This window comes from Drosophila subpulchrella, chromosome 2L, assembly GCF_014743375.2.
Source record: "Drosophila subpulchrella strain 33 F10 #4 breed RU33 chromosome 2L, RU_Dsub_v1.1 Primary Assembly, whole genome shotgun sequence".
NCBI classification, from domain to species: Eukaryota; Metazoa; Arthropoda; class Insecta; order Diptera; family Drosophilidae; genus Drosophila; species Drosophila subpulchrella.
This window is the reverse complement of record NC_050610.1, coordinates 21228060-21252917: the sequence shown is the minus strand read 5'-3', so window position 1 is coordinate 21252917 and position 24858 is coordinate 21228060. Positions and strand designations below refer to the sequence as shown.

General features: G+C 39.7%; 2 protein-coding genes across 4 annotated transcripts; both read left to right on the top strand.

Moving 5' to 3' along the window:
• The first annotated feature begins 8492 nt into the window (after positions 1-8492).
• LOC119547136 lies at positions 8493-10989 on the top strand. Its single transcript, XM_037853848.1, has one exon. It carries the CDS (start codon positions 8577-8579, stop codon positions 10818-10820), a length of 2244 nt encoding a protein of 747 aa, XP_037709776.1. The 5' UTR covers positions 8493-8576; the 3' UTR covers positions 10821-10989.
• Positions 10990-15422: 4433 nt separating this feature from the next.
• Positions 15423-23171, top strand: LOC119546661 (protein obstructor-E). Of its 3 annotated transcripts, none has more exons than XM_037853118.1 (6): positions 15423-15501; positions 15653-15717; positions 19776-20031; positions 20116-20234; positions 21638-22034; positions 22929-23171. In XM_037853118.1, exons 2-6 carry the CDS (start codon positions 15657-15659, stop codon positions 23098-23100), a joined length of 1005 nt encoding a protein of 334 aa, XP_037709046.1. In that variant the 5' UTR covers positions 15423-15501; positions 15653-15656; the 3' UTR covers positions 23101-23171. The 3 variants fall into 3 exon arrangements, with proteins under 3 accessions (XP_037709046.1, XP_037709045.1, XP_037709047.1); XM_037853117.1 differs by lacking the exon at positions 15423-15501 and adding an exon at positions 15580-15598; XM_037853119.1 differs by lacking the exon at positions 15423-15501 and having other exon boundaries at positions 15652-15717.
• Positions 23172-24858: the final 1687 nt, after the last annotated feature.

Sequence of the window (24858 nt, the reverse complement as noted above, 5' to 3'; positions counted from 1 at the left end):
GCATGCAACTCTTGAGTTTTGTGAGTTGCACTTTGTCTGGTTTAGTTTTTTTTGGTCTTTTTTAGCTACCTACATAAGTGGAAAGCGCTGTCTGGGATCCCTAAGCGAGGCGACAACCTTGAAAAGCACTCAACAAATAAAAGCCAGCACTTCCCACACACAAAACTCGTCGTGTGTCCTTCGGTCACAATTATTATAGTTCCCTGTTATTGCAGAGGCACATCACGTATCCGCCGTGGTGGCCCACTCACAAACTCGACTTCTGATGTGATGCGGCTGAAAAGGGGGCAAGTTTGCCTAGGCAACACCAAAACTTGTTCTTGATTTGCGGGCAAAGCTCACACGGAAAGAAAAAGGATTTGGCGGTGGCAGAAATAGTTTTAACCCCACTAATCTAACTTAAGTGTTGAAAAAGGGTTCTTCATTTCTGTAACCTTTAACTTATATTAAATTTATTGTATTCGAGTATCAAATTTTTTAATGAGGCTTACATATTTAAATAATAATTATGATAAATTAATTTGAGATACATTCTGAAGCTGAAATGGAAGAATATAGTAACTTTATTTATTTTTCATCCTCTCCTGAAGAATTCGCGGTTGCATTTTTCTTTTTCCTTAGCCTAAGGAGGCCCAAAGCAATAATATAATATACGCGAATTCTTTAGAAGAAGATGGTCTAGCATGACGAGAAAGAGCAGTTTGATATCACAATAAAATGAAGAAACGCGAATTCTTCAGAAACGGGTGGACCAGGCTTTATACTTCTAAGGATTTACAAAATACACCACAAATCAATCATGGAGGGCTTTTATGTAAAGGCATATATTTTTTTTTGACATAGAGTTAAACTAAATGTTTCAATGGTTTTCAAAGAGGAGAATTTACCTATTAATTTATGCACACAACCCATTTCCAATAGCTTTCCCCCAGTGCATAAGGTTCGCATCTGGGCGGGAAGGCAGAAGTCAAAGGTCTCGTTCTGATTGCTCCAGTATGTGACGGAATGTGTGCCTAGATTGGATTTGATTGATTGCGGGATGGGACAGAGTCAGGTGGTGGGAATTTTTCCTGGAATGTAAATCCCAAGCAGGCCGCTTTAATGGCTGTTAATCGAGAGGCCCCAACAGAGAGTCTTTAACATGTATGGTAATATATCTCAAAGGACTCGATGTTTTCCATTTCTTTTTTTGGGAAGAATGCTTGGCGGTGAGGCTACTTCCGCTGCCATAAAAGCAATTCTAAAGGTAATTGTTTAAAAATGGACTTTATTCAGTTATGGCGCAGCACTGTCCACACACATGCATATGCATATCCGCATCCCCATCCGCAACCCCCGTTTCAGACTATATAGTCTATCTGGACTACATATAGCCCATAGATCGGCTGTCTAGTCATGTGTGCGCGCTGTCCATGTAAATTTTAAGCAACTCTCCAAACTAACAACCGACGCAAATTGCTGCTGTTGCGGTTTATTTTGTGTTGCAAAAATATGCAGCTCCCTTACCGTCTGTCTCTGGATCCTGGGTTCTGAGTCCTGGTTCCTGGTCCCTGAATCCTGGCTCCTCTCCCCTGCATCTGCAGCTCCCCTCTACTGGCTTGGGGCTTTGGGGATAGGGATCCTGATCGGGATGGTCAGGAGGGTTTCCTAGTGGCGCATTGTTTGGGCCTGACTTTTTGCCCGCTCCCGGAATGTGCGGAGTTTGTTTGTTGTGATGTGCTGTATGTTGTTGTGTGTGTGGTGTGCTCGTTGGCGGGCTTGTTATTTTACCCAAAAGCTGTTAAATTGCTTGAAACAAAACAGTGCAGAGACCATGGGAAGAAACTGCTGTTTGCGGAAACGAGGGGTTCCGGTCTACGTCCATGGCCATAAATATTAAAGTGGGTGTCAAAAGGAATATGTGGTGCGAAATGCTTTGAATGCTGCTGCTGCCAACATTCGCATTCGCATTCGACAATGAAATAAATGTTAGAGCCACCCATCCATTTCAAGGAAAATCCACGAACGTGCTGATGATCCCTTTTCCAGATAGTCAGATAGAATCCTTCACATAAATCAAAAAAAAATCAACCGAATGCATAGACATGTCCCCCGATTTTCTCCTCTTTTTCTGGTCAACCATATTGTATATTACCCACAATGCCCCTAGAAAAGTTTCCACTTAAACGGTGGAATTAATTAAAATTAAAAACTTCCAGAGCACCTTGAATGAAGATTTTGCCATGCATGAATATTTTAATCATAAAATCTTGGCACAAGAAGATGAAAAGAGCAGTTTTTTCGGTTGCACTGGCCATAAGGATTTGCCTTTGGCTGCGAAACTTTGCTTAAAAAATTATGCGAAACCAAGTTTTTGCGTCTATGGAGAGCGGCGAAAAAAAAGAAATGGCTCCTTATTATTTATTGTGTGCCAAGCCCTTTCTTGCGATGTGTTAAGAAATTATGTGGGCCGGCTCCACGGATCCCGAAAGTCTGACATTGAACTCGCGAACTACTCGTGGATTTTTATTAAGTTTCAAACGCTCAAGAGCTTTGCATTTTATCTGGCTGGCAGCCTTTGAGCGGGCTTAACTTTCGGACTACTCAAGGCATCGAGTCCTTCTTATTTGTTATGAAAACTTAAGGTTGCCGGCGGTCCGGGGGGCCTGAGACGACAAGTGCACAAGGGCTTAACGTCTATGAAAAGCTCCTCGAGAAGGGTCCTTTGCAGGCGGGCATGGAGGCAAAAAGCCGTGCGTACGGCCTCGAAACAAGTTTACTCCTTACGGGGAAGTACAGGGAACTACACTGATAGAAAGGTTGCTAAGATATGATGATCATTTCGATGAAAATTCGTATTAAATGTAAATTATGTTATAAGATAACATAATATAATAATATAGGTTTTTCATTAAAATTCTGTAGGTTTTTTTTTATTTCTAATTTAAAACCAAATAATAAAAAAAAGGCAATTAATTATGAATATAGTATTTTTGTTTTCCCTGTTTTAATCTCATAATTTATGTTTTTTGTATTATTAAGGGTATGCTAAGCTTAATTTGTTAAATAAATAAATAAAATATATTATTATGGGTATTCCAAATGTGCTTTAACAAATATTTAAAGAATCGAACTTATCTTTTTGTCTCGCTCTAACCCAGAGTAGTAAAGGGCATCCTGATCTCTTTTCTCTTTTTCAATTTAAGAAAATCTTAAAAGAGGAGAAATCGAAGAAATACCTGTTCTTAATATCGCATTAACATGTTTCAATGGTACAAATGTTACGTAGCAAATAAAACATGCTTTTCAATTTGAGACAATTTTAAAGAGAAGATATCGAAGAAATACCTTTTCTTAATATCACTTTAACATGTTTCAATGGTACATATATTAAATAGCAAATTAACCATGCTTTTCCAATTGAGAGAATCTTAAAAGAGAAGAAATCGAAGAAATACCTGTTCTCAATATCACTTTAACATTTTTCAATGGTACAAATGTTACATAGCAAATTAACCATGGGTACTTCAAAATGATATTTAAAATTTTTCTCCGTGTACGTGAAAGTACAGGGAACTAAGGGGAACTACTTGTTTCCTGCGACTTCGTGTGTGTGGGGGGTGTGTTTACAACTAGTTATTGCTGGTCGGGGGAGGATTTTGGCTTCCTAAACGGATATACCGACTTCAAATAGTTTTTTCCTCTGTGAGCCCCATTCTTTTATGCTTCTTTACGAGTGTTCCGCTTTTTTGCACTTGTTGTGGCTGCACTTTTTGTTTGTTGCCAGCATTTTGGGCTGCACCGGGTTGCTTTGCCGGATCCGCCCAGAAATTTCGGACGGAATCGGGATGCGGCAGCACGTGCCAGAGGTGTTCCGACTCCTTTGGCTTCTCCGTACTCCGTAACTCGTGCCGTGGCAATGATGAGTTGTGGAATATTCTCGGGGAGTCGGACTGCTGGGGGCCATCTCCAAAGAGCTTCTCGACTTTGCGACCCTGCCGACTGATACGAGTATACGTGGATGTGCGGTGTAGAGTCTCGAGTCTATGGCTACACTTTAAAGAATCAACAAAAATTATTGGCTCACTACAGGACCTTTAAATTGGATTTTACTCTTTTCTTGAATCTTACAAAATGTAGAAAGAGATTCATAGAATGCAGAAGTCTTCCAAAACCTTGATGAAATAATAAAATAAAATATTCCGAATCAATAAAGAAAATATATTTGTTTAGTGCCCTTAGTACATATCATATAATGTGTGAAATTTTAAATCGTTTTTAATTTAATCTGTTCCAAATTTTAACATTTTTTTTAACTTTTTACTTCAACAATACATAGAAACAATAATATATAATTATCCTGGCTAACTTTTAAGATACCAAATTAGATTTTATATATAGTATGTTCAGTTGGAAAAATCTTTTTTTCGTTTTTAAAATGTTACACGATAAAGTAATTATATGGCGATTGAAATAAATACAGCTCTTTAAATAAATTGTCTAAGGTGGATATGTGGATTTATAAAATATTTTACATGATCCAAAGAATATCTTAAAACACATACATATATTTAGGTTTAAAAGATACCAATACTGATAAATGGTATTGATCACTTTTAAATCTCTTTCTGAGTAAATATTTCTATCAAGCAGGACGTTTTGCGAGACCTGTTTGAATACATGTCCTCTTAAACTAGGCACTACATTCCAATTACTTAAAGATACAATTCTTCCAGTGCATACTTTGCTGCTATCTGGTCCAGTGTGCTCCACTTCCTCGTCCACTCGGCGACTGCGATATCCACACAGGCTTTGGAGCGAGCCCAAGAGCCAGTCGAAGATTCCCAGGACTCTGTGTTTGGTGTTCGGTTCACTTGCTGTTTTATATTTACTAACAGCCACTTGAAGTTCATCGCTTACAAACATATTTTCACGTCGACCCCCTCCCCCAACCAAGTATCCCATTTCTCCGCCTGGTGAAAGTGCTTATCGCTTTATGATGGGTTCTGTTCCATTCTGTTCTGTTCAGTTTAGCTCTGTTATCCTTTGCCGCCAAGGGAATTTAAGACTTTGGTGTGTGTGGCCAGGTAAATGCCATAATTATGAACTTAAATTTCTGGGTTAATTGTTTAATACCGTCTATCGGATATCAGACAGAACCAACTCGTCCTTAAATTACACCTCAACTTTTGCTGATCATTTAAAATAACCAACTTAATTACAGGCCAGGCAGAAAAAGTGCGGCGAAAAAAGGCGAGTTGAGGGAAAATTTGTGAGCTGCATAAATTCATGACGCTTATTAAGGGAAGACAAAGCCTCAAAAAGGGGTAAAAATGGCAAATGGATTGGGTAGGGGATTTGGGATGCCCTTTTTTTTTTGGTTTCGTGGGGGTGTCGCAGCATAATCACACCTTGACCAACTGTCCACGTTGAAAGGGAGAGGAATTTGAAGCGGGGTTTTGAAGGGGGTCTTGCCCCATTTCGTTGCAGTGCATTTAATCTCGACAACATTTCCTTTGCCGACGAGGACGCAGCCCATGACATTTCCTACCTGCAGCCCCACCTGCCTACCTTCCTTCCGGCTCCCCTCCTTTTTTTTGCCACAACCTTTACTGGCGACGTTGTCGAAAACAAAAATTAGTCCTGCCGTAAAATGGGCAAAGGAAGTGGTAAGTACCCGACCCACCAGCCAACTGAAAAACCAACCAGCTAACCATCCAGGTAAAGCAGCCAACCCATCCACCTGGCCACTTCCACGCCATCGGCCGACTGCAGTAACCGACTTTGGCAGTAAAAATTCGTAATGTGCAGCTAATTAAGTTCAAAGCATAGTTCCAGGCGATGTCCTTAGTCAGTCTAGTCCTGCTGCATTTGGTCCTGTCCGCAACCGCCGATGGCCTGTGCCGTGGATCGCCATCGTGGGACAGTTGGAGGATGTGGAGGTGGAGCTGGGAGCTGGGAGCTTGCCCCGTTGACACTCCCAATCCTTGGTGAATTTTCGTATGATTGCCCCGGAAAAGCCCAGGACTTTGAGGGCGGGGTGTTGTCCGCTTTGTGGCCGGCACATCCTTTATTTCACGCAAATAAAATACAAAAATTGATTCCGCCCTCAAAGGAGAGCCCGTTGCCATGGCACCGCCTTTAAGCATATCCAAATCCTTTACTGCGACAGCTTTGCCAGCACTCTACAAATTCTTAGAGTAACAATACAAATGATTGTCAGAGATTATTAAAAAACAGAGAGGAGGATATTAAAGAAGCCTCTTTATATTATTAATTTTAATATTATTATTTATTTATAGCCCAGAAAATCTGGTAGCCTATTAAATTATTGGGCCCAGTCACCATTGTTTGTAAAAAATGTCTTATTCGACAAAATATTAGAATAATTAAAATATTAAAATTTAGTTAAAAAAATAAATTTCAGTTTGAAAAATATTGTATTTAAAACTTTGTAGATAATATATTAATCTACAATTTTATTTTACTTCGATCCATGTTGCTTACACGTTTTTTATCAAAGGAGAGAATTTATTTCATTTTTAAAATATTTATATTTAAATATTAAGGTTTATAAAATTTCTTAATTAGATACATTTTTTTTGTTACATATTTATAACATTATTACATGGTAAATCTTTTAACATTTTTATTAATAATCATATATTTACTTTTTTCCTAAATAAATACATATTATATTAAGGAGTTTTAAGTAAAGCAAAAATAAATGTTTATTATATTACCTAACATTACTAATAAATAAGGAAGCAGATAAGTTAATGATGCATTTAAAAAAAAAAAAACAGCTTAGTTAATTTGTTTTTTGAGTGCATGGTGTTGATTGTGTTGCTTCTGGGTAAGCTGAAAATTGCGGGCAGGAGCCCAACTGGCGTGTAAATATTTTGCTTGGGCGGAGACCTGGTCATCATAAAAACTTAAGGATCCTTGCGGACACTTGTGACAGGTGGCCGGAGAAAGAAAGGGGGGAACACACTTCATTTTACGCCACTTAGAAGCGAAATTACTCCATCGTGCACATTAAATTCATAATTGTATAGATTTAGCAGCCATTAAAAATGCAAAATGCGTCTCGTGCCGCAGATGCCACAGATGGAAAAGATGGAAAGTGGGGAAACGTAACTTTACCGGGGGGCATTAGCAAAGTTTCGCCGCCTTATTTATATGCAAACTGGACTTGGTCTCCCTGCCACAATGCAACTAATTGCCACCGAGCTAAAATCCGGCAAAGAGACTTTTTCAAACTAGTTTTTAATGCGGCCAATGTAGCCAACGTCTAGTGTTGATTAAATACTTGCCAACTGTTCTATGCTCTATGTGCTATGTGCCATCAAGGGCCATTTTGATATAGGGGCTTGCGGCCAGTGATATCGGGGCTGTCATTTCTGCCACTTTAGAACCACTTCAGCCCACTTTGGCCCACTTGTTGTCGCACACAACCAGACAAACACGGAGTTTTGCATAGAGTGGCGTGCGGCAAAAACTAAACAACAGCCACGCAACTGTTTCGAGTTGCGCCTGGGGGCATGCAACAATATTTGTCCTGCAGTTGATAAAACTGTCCTTAACTATCCTGCTCAGATTCCACTAGCAGGACCCAGTAACCAGTACCCAGAACCCAGACCATTGTCGTTTTGTCTGATGAGTTTTTAAGTACAGACAATTACAAACGACAACCGAGGAGCAACAAATGCAACAAATGCAACAAATGCAATCAGCCAGCCGCATGCCAAAGTCTCTCGCTTACTTAGCCAAGTCAGGACCACGCCCCCTTGCCACCCCTTCCGCCCCCTGACAATCGCTTGGAGATGATAGTCCCCCATCTCAGGGACCGGTCCCCGAGTCCTGCGTTTGCGGTTATCACATTCTGCTGGGCAGTTTAGCTGCGTAATTGAATTAAATTTCGTTTTAAAATGTAAAAGGCTTTTGATTTGGTTTGTAGTCCTTGATGTCGTTTGTACTCCATGAAGTAATTAACATTTGTTTCAATTCCTGAACACCAACTTTGGAGCACGAGTTGACCAAGTACCACAAAATGGGAATAAATCAACGAGGGAGTCGGCAGGAACTTGCATTGGAATTGTTGAATTCAAACTACAACAACTTTTTGAAATCTTTGAGGGCTGTTAGCGGTGTCGAAAAGGAAATGAAATATATTTCTCCTACTCGTAGAAACTCATAGTTCTCAGAAACACCTTAAAAGAAATAATCATTACGGTAAACTTGTAAGAACTACATCCACTTTTTGAGATGTTTGAGGGTTATTAGCGAGAAAAATGGACTTGATATAAACAGTGTTTAATTTAACAGAACCCATAAGAAGATCTAATAGTAATATTTATACTATAAAGTTAGATGGAAGATAAATATGAAGATGGTTAGATGTATTTTGAAGTTAATAAACAGGTATCTGATGGCTTTGCAGTCTTTTTGGGGCATTTTAAATGCAATATGTGAATAAATAAAATACTTACTGTCACATTCCGTTACAAATCGAAAGCCAAAATTAAAGTTATCATTCCAGACAACGTAAAATTGAAAAAAAAAATTGTTTTGGCTGTCAGAAAAGTAGCTTTGAGATGTCTGAGAAAACTCTGGGTTCTTACCGCGATATAGATTGTGCGCGCTGGTACCGTGGAATGTCCGCCGTGCAGACGGAGGCCTGTGATGGATTGCTCCACGCCCTTCGCGATGACTTGGAACAGGAATCTACTTACAGGGTGCGCCGCTGTGTCCACCAACTGGGCCTCCATCCACTGGTGGATACATCGCAGATCAAAGTCCTCATGGCCATGAGCCAGGGCAACGATCTGGCCTTCTTGTGGTTCCTCTGGGAGTTGGCCTACAAGAGTCCCCAAAAGTGCCGAAAGGATAGCGAGGATTCGGATTCGGATTCGGAATACTATACGGTTAACGAACAGTTGTTGCTGTCTGGTATTGCCCATCTGGATATGCCCTCCACCTTGAGAGCCTTGGATGCCCTACTGCCACCTGCCACTCATTCGAAAAAGAGGACCTCCCAAAGAAAAGATATTTCGCATAAGGGTTTAGTTAAGATACCCCCAAGTATTGATCCTAGAAATCGTGTCCTGCCCTACTTTGCTTCCCAAGTGCGTCCTCGTGAATTTATTCCAAAGTCCCATTTCCAAGATCCAAAGAACAAGCTGCGCTTCCCTGAGTACTCGCAGTATAGCGATTTTATGCACCAAATTCCGAATGAAAAGTCTCGTTGGTTTGCCCATTACCAATTTTTTCCTGCCAAAAGGATAGTAACCAAGTTACTCTCGGAGCATCTCGATGGCTTAACCCTAAAACCTAGGTCGGAAGAAAGCGATCCTCTGTGTGAGACTCATCAGATGAAAGTCAACTCGACTTTTCAGCACTGCATATCTCAGTTGGATGTTTCAAAAGCTGAATTAAGGGATCGGCGTAAACGCACCTTACAAGATATAGAAAAAAATATCGAGTGCTTACGACCAAGACCTTTAGGCCAAGTTAAAAGCTTTCAGAAAGAGGTCGGATCTCGTAAATGGTGCAAACATATGACTTCCTCAACCCAAAAGGCCACAAGAAAGAAGGAAGATATTTCCCTGTTGATGGATCTGGCTGAAGATGGGCACAGGATGGATTTATCCAGAATAACCTCGCAGGATAAGTTTGTACAGGTTATGCTAATGCAAAGGAATAAATCTCAATGCGCTGGGGCTGGCGACTGTAAATTTCTGGATGTCAAGTGTGATCTGGAAGAACAAAACGATTTAAACATAAGCCCTAAGCGTAAGAAGAGTAGGACAACCCATAATCAAATCCGTAGATCTCGAAAATCTGCAAAAAGCATTGTGGAGGAAGAGCCGCATTTACCAACTACCAACTTCGAGAAACTCGCCGATCGAATTCCCGCCTGCAGTCGAACTTTGCGATGTCTGATAAAAAAGCGGTGTCCTGAAGAAGAAACTTTCACTACCAGAACACTTGATGGCTTCCAGTTGAACTACCATAAGATTTTCGATCTACCGGCGATTCCCGAAGAGCACATGCCCTGGGAGGATGATGTTTTAGATCTGGAGGACAAGCGACCAGTGATTGAAAAGCTGTTAATTGATTCTTTAAAAGACGGGGAATCCAAGTCAGTAAAGGAGTTGCAAAGGGATAAATCTTTGCCTCCTGTTCTAAAAGCAGCTGCCAATTGTGCGGTGGACATGTTCCGCACGAATGTGGAAGAAGTGGTAGAAACCCCACCTGTTAAAGAACAAGAACTTAACTATATTATAGATCCAAACAACAAGCAACAGATTGAGGATCTTTTAAAGGAAGCTCTGCAGGTGCTCCGTAGAAACCCTCACTTCGTTTTGGCCACCTTCTCCAATGTCCACAAAATGCCCGTGCTACTGGATTGGGTGGCGGATCGCTATGGCAAGACCTTCAGCAGGGATCAGATGAAGGATCTCGTAAAGTCATCCTATCGGATCTACGAAAGGGTCTATCAGGATGAGAAGCATCACAGGACGGAAATTCTGAGTGTGAAGAAAACCTTTCCTGGTTTCGGGATTGGTTCTAACTATGGCAGCTATAACAAGTTCATGTGTCAGGTTAGGCAGAGGAGGTCCGAGTACCATGACAAACTCAATAATCTGGCTCTGGAACAGTCGCGTCTCACCTGGTTGGCCCTGCGGGGATACTCCCACCTGGGTGGCCACATCAGGGACACCTTCTTCGCCTACATGCCCGCCAAATATGTAGATCTCAGACGCCAACACGTTTGGAAATCCGACGATTACCGGAATATGGTCAAACTCCGGCTGAGAACCCATTTTCCCATTTGAGATGGGTCTTCCAAAAGGCAAATGGAAAATACATGAATGTCTATGGTTTTCCATCTGCCATTTGGAATACTCATCGAAAAGGTTCGATAAAATCCGTTCGAAAAACATTCAATAAAATCTGTCCCTCGCCATTTGCGGGCGACTACTTATGTAAACCAAACTATGTATAATCCCAATTAAAAATGCTGATGCCCAACTAAAACGCCCGGACGGCAAATGAATAGCAAACACGGCCGAACAGAGGCTTAGTTTCAGATTTTCAGCTATCGCCCGGTCACCAGATTGCCGATGGGCCGTTGTTGCTCATTAATTAAAAATGGGGTGGCGAAACGGGGGGGCTTTGAAAAGCGGAAAAGTGGAAAGTGGGGTTTTTTGGGGTGGTAGAACAACAGACTGGCAAACTGCTGGCCATGTAATGGCGGCCAAATGACGCACGTGACACGTGTGGCGTGGCACTGACAATCCAAAATCGACTCGCTGACAAGCAGATGACGCCGGCAGGCTGACAGGAGGACACTTTTTGGGGGGCGGTACTGAGGTCCTGGTCCTGTCCCTGATTCTGATTCTGATTTCAGCGGTCTGGTCGCCGCCCTGCCCGCAGCACTTTGTGTATTGAATCGGTAAAGCATGTGACAGGATTATGATATAAATCATTGCACACTTTACGGCGATCGATTTAAGGACACTCGGTTTGGCCAGCTTTTCATTTTCATAAACTGAACAATGAATCGATTACTGCAACTGATTTGATTTTGATTATTTTGAATCACACTTAACAAGTAACATTGAAAATGTTTATTAGTAAAAATCAAGAAGGTACGCCGGAGTCTATTGACTATCAGATACTCTTTATTCTGTTTCAAATTTTAATTATAATGAAGTTCCAGAGCATTTCTATTACACGCCACCTAGCGGAGGGTGGCGGTGTTTAAAATGTTCTAAAATCAAGAACAAAATATTCTTGAAATATTCTTTTTGGTCAAGAATGCGTGTTCTAAAATTAAGAATATACTGACTTGATTCAAGAAAAATAGTTATTGACTAGTTTATAAGAAAATTTGTTCCTAATTTTCTTTTTTTTTCATTAGTAAAAATCAAGAAGATACGCTGTAGTCTAGCGATTCGACTATAAGATACCTTTTACTCTGCTTCCAATTTGAATTATAATGAAGTTCCAGAGCATTTCTATTTCACGCCACCTAGCGGAGGGTGGCTGTAATTAAAATGTCCTAAAATCAAGAACAAAATATTCTTGAAATATTCTTTTTGGTCAAGAATGCGTGTTCTAAAATTAAGAATATACTGACTTGATTCAAGAAAAATAGTTATTGACTAGTTTATAAGAAAATTTGTTCCTAATTTTCTTTTTTTTTTCATTAGTAAAAATCAAGAAGATACGTTTCCTTTTTGGACACTAGAACCCAAAGGTGCTGTTGGTAAGTCGGAACCCAATCACATGCAGGTCCCCGGGCGGATGTTTTGTTGGGGAACCTGCAGGAGCTGTCGGATAATCGCCGGCTAATACAATGGCGTTGGAGGACCCCCATTCGAACAATCCGGACAATGCCCCCCGGAGACGGATCCCCCATTGGCAGCGCCATTTCCATGGCCATTATATTCAATTATACGACAATAACGTGGCGCTTAGGGCGCTGCGGTTCACGGGAATTGAAAATAATAATAAAGCGGGTGGTGTTTTTGGGGAGGGGTTTATAGATAAAAAGTGCAAGCTGGTTTTTGGTTGGTAGATGGTCCGTGCACAAGGACTTGGGCCAACTATCAGCAAGAAATTATGATTAGCTTTTGGTAAAGTTTTCGACCGCAGTCAGCAGTCAGCGCGGGAACTTGGGGAACTGCCACCGCATACTTTGCGCGTTAAATCTGCCGGACGGACAGCATACGGACAGGATACGGACAGTATACGGACAATGTCAGTGGAGCGCGAAGCCGGAGACCTGAGAACAAAAACGGAACGAATTTTTGCAAGCGCAACGTTTTAATTTGACTCTTGATTGTTATGCCATTGTTGCCTTGCATTGTGCATTCGGCCATCTACACTCTTAACTCTGTGTGGGCCCTTTGTGTAATCGCCGCTAATGCGCCCGAAATTGTGCTAAACGCTTTCCATTCCGAACCATTTCCACCCACCCAACCGCCACCCATTACACACAAAGAAGCCCTTTGGTCAAATGGACCAAGATAATAGTGAAATGGACCAAACCTATAGGTTTCCATATATGGAAATGTCTATTTGGCCGAGGAAGCAGTAACTCTTACGTAATACCTAATCCTAAGGATTACTGTAAAAAGTTGTTCTGTAACAATAGGAGGAGAACTCAACCTGTGAAATATATTTAAGTAACTATTATGTATAGTAAATTGATTCAACCAGGGAACATAGTTAAATAACTATTTTGTGTAGTACTTTGACGCAACCCAGTAAATGATTATTTAATAATTCTCACTTATTTCACTGTAAAAATATCAATTTCCAAAGGAGAGTTCCGTCTACCCTTTTCAAAAAGGTGTTGGTTCATCTCTCTAACGGGACAGAACCAGTCGGGAATAATAAAAAAAAATTTGGAGCAAATATTTAAATTTTTATATAGACCATGGTCAAATAATTTAATTTTACTATTTATAAACTATTATAATTACCAAAAAATTATCATCACGCAAATGTAACTATTTTTATAGTCGTTTTACTTTTCAATGATATAACAAGCAAAAACAAAAACATGTACGGTACAATATTTTTCTAAGTGTACCAATTTCCAAGCTCTTTGAACCCCGGGCTATTTGAGCTATAACCAAGGGCCTGGGCATTTGTAACAATATTTAAAAAGCCCCGAGGATAGGGATGCAATAACTCTGACTTATCGCTGGATTATGAAACGGAGGGCCATTTTTCCAGGCCACCGAGATTTGCATTTGCACACGCAACATTTGTTAAATGTATCGTCATGTATGTCATTTCACTTAATTATGCCATTTACTTTGCATACAAAGCTTCCATAAGTTTGCCCCAAAATCTTGGGCCAAATTTGAAACTCCTGACAGTTGGGGGCGTTATTCGGCCAGAGGAGAACAATTTGTCACAATTATTGCACACAAAATGACAGGCAAATGAAAGGCAAGCAGCTGGAAAACAAGCTCCGGAAAAGTCGACTCCAAGGAGGCGATTCAAACAGGAGGCTTTGACAAGTTAAATGTGTTCTGGGCCCGGGCCTGCACAATGATGCAGCAAAAGCAAAAATGCTCGCAGGAATATTCAGGAGGAAAACGGAAAACCTGCAGGACAAGTTGCCTCTTGTGCCGGACATATTGTCATATTTTTTGGTTAATTTCAAAAATGCAAATCATCGATGTCCTGGCGGAGCGGAGCACGTCCTGTCGCCTTTTTGACAAATTTGCCATCAGAGGACGTGCGGCGATGTGCTCGTTATGTACATAACTTTCTGGGGGTAAAATGTATAGTATCATGGATCCGGTTTCCCCTTTACCATTTTCTATTCTGAAGTGAAACTGAAAACTCCTCCCAGTCGATCGTCATGTTTTCTGTGGCCCGGCCGCTCATTTGTTTGCAGCTTACTCGCATAGTTTATGTTGGTTTTCTGCATGAAGCCCCGAACTGCAATGGTTATGTTATGCAAAAGTTGCCATTTTCATTTCCTGCCTTTGTTTGAGGAACCCTTTTTGCTTTGCTTAGGCCTAAAAATGTCCTTACACAACGGAAAATGGATTATTTTTACAAACTAATTAGGGTTGTACTTGTACAACTTTTTCACTTCTTATGATGTATTACTTTAAAGCTGTACAAGTTTTTGGTAATCTCTATTTTAAGACTTACCTTAGAAGCATGTAGGAAGAGAATTTATAACATATATCATATTCATATTCCTTTATGTAAGTATGGAATAAGTCAGAGTCAATTTATAAAATTAAACATCTTAAGAAATGAAAAACAAACATTTTTTTAGTGTTAGGGTTTTTGAAATAATCTAAAATTAAGAATATAATGTTCTTGAATTATTCTTCTTGGTCAAGAATGCGTGTACTAAGATTTAGAATATTCTGTCTTGATTTAAGAAAAACAGTTCTTGACAAATTTATAATTTATAAGAAATTAAGAATATTCTGTCTTGATTCAAGAAAAACAGTTCTTGACTAATTTATAATTTATAAGAAATTAAGAATATTCTGCCTTGATTCAAGAAAAACAGTTCTTGACTAATTTATAGTTTATAAGAAAATTTGTTCTTAATTTTAGAGCATTTTCAAGAGTTTAAACAGTTTTTCTTATACTATTTGTACAGTTTAAAAAAAAGAGATGTATAATATTGTAATCATGTAAAAAAAAACAATCTTTACTTGAATGGGATATATAAAAATACTTTGATTTCAAGAGGTTCGGTTCCAATCACGATCGACGATCGACGAGTAAGTTTCCATGCTCTATGACATTCAGAGTTTTAAGCTTTCAAAGCTCAGACCGGTTCTCTCCGAACTGCGCATGCGCAGCCGCCTCAGTGCAATTTCAACAATTCCAACAGTTTCAACAAGCCAGAGCGAAAGCAGTCGAATCAATGGAGACTTCTGGGCGTTAAAACCCATTCCCGAACCGCTTCGATCGCACAGTTTAGTCCGAGACGTAGACGCGTGCGCACCGCAGTTGTTCCTGGTGAGTTCCAGGCGATTTCTCCCAGTGTATTGCCGATGTGGCTGTGGAATACCAACAATGGCGTGCCCTCTGTGAATCGATGCCGTTTAACATTAAAGTGCCGGAAAGCATATTAATCTGCAATATTAAAATAATCTATCTGTCCGTTCAGGTTTATGTCGGCTAACGAAATGGCGTTTGTGAAAATTTGCATATTTGCTTTGGCTTTGGCCGTGGGTAAGTGTGGAAACAGCTCTTAATTGCATTTGCCAATTAATGATACGTCAATACCATACCATGATGGTCCCTACTCTATTTGAATAATGCTGTGGTGCCGTGACTTTAATGCTCTTCTGCTCCCAGCGTAAACAATCGCCTCTAATTGTTCGCCGCGCCCAAAAACAAACAGCAAACCAATCGAAAAACAAACCAGCAGACCAACAAACCAACAAAATAGCGACAAACAAACGATATGCAAATGTTGTATATTGTATCTATATATGTGCTGCATGCAGCAGCAGCTAAGCTGAAAAATATTGTTGTTAACATTATTTGCCCCCATGTTTATGCATATCTGCAGTGTTTGCAGTCCTGCTCCGCTCATCATGTCAACTGTTGTCCGATTTCGATGGCATGGAACACGTGTAACTGCCATATGTAGCACATATATATATCCTATATCCTATAGGATATACACCCCGGCATTCATCGTGGGCATTGTCACACTTGTTGTTGTCAATTTGCATGGCTTTGGTTTCGGGTTTTTCGGTTTTTGGGTTTTTGTCGGTCGGCATTACAATTCCAATTGCAAATGAAAATTGGGCAATTTAATTTTCTGGCAAATTTTCTGCTCATTTATTGTGTGAAAGCTCATTAAAAATTTGTTTGTCTCCGCTCCGCCCCCAAATTCAATATGCTAGGCATTAAAATTTCATATTGTTAACTCGCCGGAATAAAACATAAATTCATATGCAACTGTTGCGTGCGGGGGGCATACAGCCGAATTTGTAGTAATAACATTAAAATGGCCATGAAAAAAATATGGCCGCAGCTCATAATTAAATCTATTGCAATTTGGGTGCCAGTGTAGACAAACAAATATAAATGGCATAAATTAAATTGCCAGTTAATTGAGGGAAAACTCTCCCAAACGTTGAGACAATGGAAAAGTTTTAATTTGATAGCAGACATGTTTGGGCCAAGAGTTTATAATTTATTTATGAAAAGACTTTCTAGATCCCACACCTTTCCCGGACAAGAAAAACAACCCATTTTAACAGTCTAGCCCATTATCAATCTCACATCAGTTCAGTGAATGACATGAAAAAAGTGCCCCAATCTGTTTATTTTTAATCCATTTAATGTTCATTGAACTTAACACGCCAGCTCGCACTTTCCCAAGATGACAGCCCGACACCCACGACGTGTGTGACTGGAATCGAAAATCCAAAAATCCAAATAACCAAACATCCAAACATCCAAAAACCCGAAACCGATGCGGGGCACAAAAGTTTAGCCCCACTCTGTTTCGGAATAGGCAGTCAATTAATCTAGTTTAACCGGACTGGGAACCGAGTCAAACGGTCCGGGACCGGGTCTGGGTCTGATGACTCCACCTCCATCTCCCTGGAACCTGCAGCTCCATGGAAAACTTGTTGACAGACTGTCAGAGCCCCAGACCAAGTCGACAACTCGACAACCCGGCCCGAACTCAAACCGCATAGGCCACACTCCGCTTGGCACACTCGCAGGCTCACGAAAAAAAGGGAGCTCCATAAAAATGAAGGGACAGCACCTAATCGCGGCAGGCCGATGGGGAAATGCCCTTGGGGAAAAGGTTTTCTGAGAAATTATTAAGGGGAACTTAAGAAAAATAAGGCAGGGGTTGAATAAGCTCTAATATGTATTTCAAATGCAGATTTTATTGATATTAATTATAGAAAAAAGATCTTATCTCCTTAATATCAAAGTCTTACTTAAATTTTGAAAACTCATGGCAAGCTAGAACCCACAATTTATTTACCTCTGGATCTATCTACCTATCCAATCAGTTAGTCTGAAATTTAAGTTAGTGTCATATGGCCATTATGAAATGTATTAGCACTTATAAAAAGCAAAGACAGTTTTTAAATTTTATTAATAGAGAACATCATTCATATAATCCAAAACTCACGAATGAATGTTTTTCTAAGACTAGTGATTTCATCACTATATATCCTTTGTTACTTTATTAAAATCGGTTTCTTCCACTTTCTGAGTTCTTTTTTTACAAGAGTATGTAGACAAGGAAACAATCTAAATAACCTTTTAATATACCCCTACTTTAAGTCTTTGGTTGGTTATATTAAAAATGTTTGGACGTATAATAAATCCGATTGATTTTCTAAAACAAGTGATATGTTTCTCCCAATATTTCGGATTGGTTTTCTAAAACTAGTGATTCCATGATAGTGATTCTATGAGATATTTCCCCGGTTTCTTTCACATTCTGAGTGCTTTTCATAGCGAGAGTATCTACCAGCTGAACTATGAAGCTTTGGCTACTTTTTCTTTCCGAGCTTCTTGTTTGTGTTGCGTTTTTTTTCGCCAGGTCCCCGGCCGTGTGCGAAACATGTTTCAATGACAAGCTGCAACAGCAACAGCAACAGCAGCAACAGCAACAGCAGCAACACCAACGACAACGACAACATGTTGTTGCTGCAGTCGACGTGGTTGTAGTTGTTGGCTTAAATGTTGGCTGACACTTCACGCACTAATTGCTCTGTGGAATTGTTTCTTTATTAACGTTTAATCGAATGTCAACCGAGCGACGTCAGCATCAGCAACTTGCTGGCATTGTTGCTGCTCACTGCGGCTGCTGCGAAAATTGAAATCTTTTAGTCTTTTCTTGTTTCGCCTGCCTTTAAACTGAATATTTTTTTTACAATTTTTGCAATGCCCGATTGGAGTGGTTTACCTTGAGGATAGCTTCATGCAGTTGCCCCATGTCTGATTTCTGACTTCTGACTTCTGATGTTGCAGCTTCCTGGGAGGTAAGTGGAAATGTCTCGCCTTTCCACTTTTCCGCTGATTGCAACCGAGCTTTCAAGGCTGATTTTGAGCCACAGCTGATGCGACTTAAATCAGCTGTTTACTGGTCTAAAACCCGGGTTTGTAATCTTCAAGACACTTTCACTTTTAAGGTCGCTATGCCGCCTGGCCTGTGTCGCAATCAAACTCATATACATATCGCTTCGGTAGCTGTTTTATGAGTAGCCGCAAACGGGTTTCTCGCAAACAAAGTGGAAATGTTGGGCAAAAAACAAAAGGCTAAAACGTGCAAATTACACTCGACGAAAAATAGGGTAGAAAAGTTTCTAGAAAGTCTCATTTTATTGCAATTGAATTTTGGAAACCCAGTCAGAAGGGTAAAAAATGTAAAAAAATTTTTTAAAATGTTAAACATTGTAAAGGGAGAACATTTTAAATATTTTCAAAAAAATCTAATTATAATTTTCAATATTTTATGGTTTTAAGACATTAGATTAAATTTCATAAATTTATTTAATAGAATTTTTGAAAACCTAAAGAAAAAAGTTTCTTACATAGGTTATTCTTAATAAGATTATTTGATTATACCTTTTAAATAAATCAATTTAGTTAGACGATATTTAAGCTAGTGTCATAAGGGCATAACATAAATAAAAGTAATTTCCAAAAAGTAATTTAACATGTCTGAAATACCAACAACATGAGCTCAACTTTTAATCCCTGACATCATTATTTTATTTTCTGTTCATGCTTATAAATAAATATTCTCCTTGACAAGCGATTAAAAAAGGACTTGTCAAAATCTTCAACCAGATTAGAAGTTTTAATCTTGTAAATAAATACGTAAAAATGGCAGACATTAATTTAAATGATTGTGGACAAGCTTTGTCAAGTGTTTAAACTTATGCCAAATAATATTATTCAAACGATTAAACAAATTTGATTTGTTGGTTTAGCCATTGAAAAGTTTTGTTAAACTGATGGTGCAGCTTTATGGCCATTTAATAACAAAGCAATTGCATTAAATTTAGTATAAAACAAATGTACATAAATTCAGAACAATGAACTTAGAGTTTGATTTATATGAGATTTGATAAAAGTAATTTGTACTATGCAATATGAAGTAGCCAATGCAGAAAGCTGCCGTCAACAAGGAGATTAAATTAGAGATTTCTGTGCAGTGGTTTATTGAATGTTTGTTTGCCATACTAAACCGTGTATCTGTATCTGTATCTGTATCTGTATCTGTATCTATATCTGACCAGGTTTGACCGCCACACTGGCCCAGGAGCAGCGCGGTGGTTTCCGTGGCAGCAACAGCCAGTTCCGCGTGGGTGCTGGCCATCCCCCCTCCCAGCGGCACCTGCCTCCCCGGACTCGCGATCCCGTCCAGGAGGCCTCCGTGGTGCCCAAGAACAGACAGCCGGAGAAGGAGAAGGAGTACGAGCCCACCGAGGAGTGCCCGGAGCCCAATGGCTTCTATCCGGACAGCAAGCAGTGCGACAAATACTATGCCTGCCTGTAAGTGACCAAAAAGCAAACCCCGGCCACAGGGCGTATGCGTAATGTTGAATGCCTAATCCCCTAGAATTCACCGCTTTACAGAGACGGTGTGCCCACGGAGCGACTCTGTGCCGATGGTATGGTCTTTAACGACTACACACCCATCGAGGAGAAGTGCGATCTGCCCTACAACATTGACTGCATGAAGCGGACCAAGCTGCGTGAGTATATCCAACCATATCTGCTTAATTTTGGGGTCCCGCTTTGTATATATAATGCTGTATATAAGGTTGGAGAACCCTCCTTTAAAATCTTACCATAAACGAGCTGCGTGCCCGCACTTATTTGCTCGTTACTTCTGGGCTGCGCTTTTTGTTAACTTATTTATTATGCAAACGGCATGCGAGGCGGTTAACCCAAATTGTTGTCGTCAATAGGTCTTTGGTCTTGGCGCTGTTATTTTTTTTTTTGGTGCTTTGTTTTTATTTTTCCCCATCTCAGTAGACTTGTTTTATTCGTGATTTTATTATTTCCCCCGTGCCATCGAGACTTTAAGTCCCCGGGCATCAGGAATTGGCTTCCCGCAGCTTTAAAGTTGCCAAAAATTTCAAATTTCGCCTTTTGAGTCTAACATGTGGCACGTGTGCGCGAAGAATCCTTCAAAACTTTCCCCCACAACACTTTATTAAAGTTCATCCCCTTCGAATCCCCCTCGACTAAATTGCTGCCACTAAACCGATTTAAGTTTTCGCCGGCGATAGGGACTTTAAGAAATTATTTTCACTTAAAAGCTGCCACATTTTTGAGGGCCATTTGTAATATAAAATATTCCAGCACGTTTTAGTTTTTAAATAAATTATTTGCCACCCATCAAAGCAATTAGTACACATTGTGCAGGCCCATTAGCAATTTCAATTACCTTTGTCTCCTGTTGACATATGACGTTGCCATGGCATATATGTGAGTTCTGTATGTGCTCCTATGTACATACGCACCTGAATAAATGTGCTGGCCAAGAGTAATGTATTTACGGAAGTGCAGAAAGGGTTTTTATGGCCAACGAAAGGTACACTTGCATTAGGGTGGCGCAAAAAATAAAATCTTGTTCTCAGACTTACATTTTTTTAATTTTGTAGATGTCTTCGAATAAAGAAACATTTTTTTTAAAGATTTAATAAGGCCTAAATGGTCTTAAAATTTATTTAAAAATACTCATACGACACGTATGTATACCAGTTGTAATTTAGTCAAAAAAGAATCGTTCTCTTATTTTTAATTTTTAGGTTATTTCTGAAGAAGGGAAAAGGACAAATGTTCTTTGATTAGACCAAGATTAAATTTGAATTTATTTTTTCTAATATATATATGTGATAAATATGTATATTAGTGATAAGCTTTCAAGCCTATACTTAAGAATACGTCAAGAATTTCCTTTGGTATTTTGGTTGAGAGTAGTACATTAAAAATATCCCTACAAATAAGGACCACCCTAATGCACATGCATTATATGCATTACATATACTGGCAAAACTGGACGACAAATAAGAACTAAAAGATGGAAAGAGGCAATATCATTTTTTAGTCAGCCCTTTGTGATTTTGTAAAACTTTAATTTCCATCACAGAAACACCACAACCATCTCTACATTGCCCCAGGAAGAATGGATACTTCGGCCACGAGAAGCCCGGCATCTGCGACAAGTTCTACTTCTGCGTGGACGGGCAGTTCAACATGATCACCTGCCCGGCTGGGCTGGTCTTCAATCCCAAGACGGGCATCTGCGGCTGGCCGGACCAGGTGGGCGTCACCGGTTGCAAGTCGGAGGACGTCTTCGACTTCGAGTGCCCCAAGGTCAACGAGAGCATCGCGGTGACCCATCCGCGCTACGCCGATCCCAACGACTGCCAGTTCTTCTACGTCTGCGTCAACGGAGATCTCCCCAGGCGCAACGGATGCAAGCTGGGACAGGCCTTCGATGAGGAGAAGGAGACCTGCGACTGGGCCCGCAAGGTTCCAGACTGGTAAGATATTGCTATCCTTAGTTCCGGGGGCTTACGGGAAGCCCTATCACAATTTATATTATTTCGAAAAATTATAGAATTTTGTTTATAAAGGATGTTGGTTTATCCTCCACATTTGATTTAAAAGTGAAATCATTTTAAAGTCGTTTGTTTTCCCGTGATCCTTTGTTATATTTCGTTTAAAATTAATTATGATTTTATGAAAGGAAATTGTAACCAATAAGTTTACATTGGATGTTAAAAAACTCTACTCATATCTTCTCATAATAATCTACATATTTTCTTGGCATTGAAATAACAAAGAATGCTTTTTAAGTTTTCATTTGAATACAAATTTTACATAGTGTCTAAATGCAAAATTAGCCGGTATTTGGAGCAAAGTTGCAGAAAAACATATAATCCGATGTCTATTTATAATATATAAGAAATTATAGGAGAGATTTTTAATATGTTTTCTGCCAGAAAAATCATGCTAACGTAACACAAAATAAAATTCCTCTGATAATATTATAATTTGTTGCTATCACTTTTCCCCTTCAAAATGTTAGTATAATCTTAAAAAATTTTAACTTAACCTTATAAATCACAAAATTTAAGATCTAATGAAAAATTATTTGAGGATTATAAATATATTTGAACAAGTATTTCAAATTTAAACATTAAATACTTTTAAGAATTCAATGAGAGGCACAGAAAAGTAAAAATAATACAAATATATGTATCTGTACCTTAATGGTTCCTTGAGTTAACTAAGAGCTGACTAGGTCTTAAAGATCTAGGCAAATTAAATTTTTTTGAGGACTTCAAATTGTTTATTGTTTAAATTTAAAATAAATTATATATTGTTTAAATAAACAAGATTATTAATTTTTAATAAACTTATCCACTTTACAGTGTTGACTGGTACAAGGATCGCCTGACCGACAAGGAGCTGGACGAGCTGGAGAACCCCAAGCCCAAGACGACGACCACCAAGAGGCCAGCCCGCATCCGTGGCCAGTCGAGACGCAAGCCGCAGCCCAAGAAGGTGGAACCCAAGGAGGAGGAGGAGGAGGAGGAGGCCTGATCTCCGACTCCATTAGTCTTAAGTGAATCCCCCCACTGATTGTCACCATTAAAGGCGTGCAGGAGGTCTAACTATTGATCGCTTTACTGGAGCACTTGATGCCCATGACGATGATGGGCAATCCGCGGATGCCAGGAGAATTAGCCCCTTCCCCGCCTGAAATCCCCTTTTCGAATGTAATATGCATGGGAATTTGTGTGAGGAGCAGTTGATGTGGTGCCAAAACGACAGGATTTTATGCGCATCCAGTGTGCACAATCCGTGCACTCTGCATTGTCCCCTTAACCCATCTTGTCCCCTGTCCCCCCGGTCCCCCTTAACCCACTGAGGCCCCCTGTCCCCGTGACATGACGGAATCAATGCTCCTCCCTGCCCAGTTCTTTGCCAGAGTTGAGTTTTTCCCATTGCCTGCAGCGCATAAATTCAATTTGCCGATGAGCGTGCACAAAAGTATGCAACAAAATGGCAACAACTCGATACAGACACACACATACAACACAGGGATATTGGGTGTTTCAGTGGCGGCGGGGCCTTCGATTGCAGGGGGGGTTCGGGCAACATGTGTATGACGTTTGGCAGACAAGAAGCATTCGATAAAACGCATTGAAATTGCATTGTGGAAATTGTGAGCAGTTGAATGGCGAGATTTACAGTGGCCATTGCCAATGGAGGGAATGAAAATTTCTAGGAAAAACTCCCCCCCGGGGGAAGGGGGATTTTCTGGTCCTGATGAGGGGTTGGGGGGGGGGGGGGTTATGGAAAATGCCGTTGAGAGCATCAATTCTTATTGTTTAAGCACTGACGTAAAATCTCAGCAAACGATGACATTTCCACTTGGCATTGTTCGAACGTTTGCTTAAATTTATTTATGCATTCATTCGACTGGGGGTAGTTATAAATGGATTTTCTATCTAACTTGGTAACAGAACAATAAGATGACGTGACTGGTGCTTAGACTCACACAGAATAGGTTAATTGGCCAGCTTCAGGGAGTCTGGTACATGTTTTCCACAAATATCTGCATCTCTTGGGTTATAGTAATTTTTCCAGGAAGACCAAAAATATTCCAAATCAATAGTTTTGGCAAAAAATTGTTGTTTTGCTGTGGGCTTTACAAGTCCGGAAAATATCTGGTCAGGAAAAAACACTAACCTTACAATAATGCTTACTTTATCAGGTTTTTACTACTTACATTACTTTTAAGGAATTAATCCAGTTCCGATTTCTCAATGTCATGTTAAGGTTAGTAGCTTGTTATTTGTAAAAGAAAGTTAGCATAGGCTTTAATGGTTCCGAAAGACCCTTTCGTTTTCGCTATGTAAGGTTAGTTATATAAACAACAAATCTATAAACGTTATTTGTACTTTTTGCTATAAGTTTCGTTTTTTTAACCGATACATTTAACTAGAACTTAGCTTCTAATTAAAAGTTTGTTATTCAGATTGACCTAGCATTGAGAAACTGGTCTTTTTCGAAACTTTAATTTAATTTAATCAGGGCAGTTGACATGACATTGAGAAACTGGTCCTAACTCAAACCTTGATTTTGATTTTCAAAATCCTTTTGTGACAATGGGTTCTTCAAGCTTCAAGATGGATAGCTCATTGCTTTCAATCCAGTTAAAAGTTTTCAGTCAGATTAGCCCAACATAGAGAATCTGGTCTTTTCCGAAACTTTAATTTAACTCAATGACAACAGTTAACATGACATTGAGAAATCAGTCTTAGCTCAAACTTTGATTGTGATTTTCAAAATCCT

Excerpts from the sequence above, each read along its gene's own strand:
- LOC119547136 (XM_037853848.1), top strand. The coding sequence starts at position 8,577 with ATGTCTGAGAAAACTCTGGGTTCTTACCGCGATATAGATTGTGCGCGC.
- LOC119546661 (XM_037853118.1), top strand. The coding sequence starts at position 15,657 with ATGTCGGCTAACGAAATGGCGTTTGTGAAAATTTGCATATTTGCTTTG. Across the intron at positions 15,718-19,775 it reads TGCTTTGGCTTTGGCCGTGG|GTTTGACCGCCACACTGGCC; the intron begins GTAAGTGTGGAA and ends ATATCTGACCAG. Across the intron at positions 20,032-20,115 it reads GACAAATACTATGCCTGCCT|AGACGGTGTGCCCACGGAGC; the intron begins GTAAGTGACCAA and ends ACCGCTTTACAG.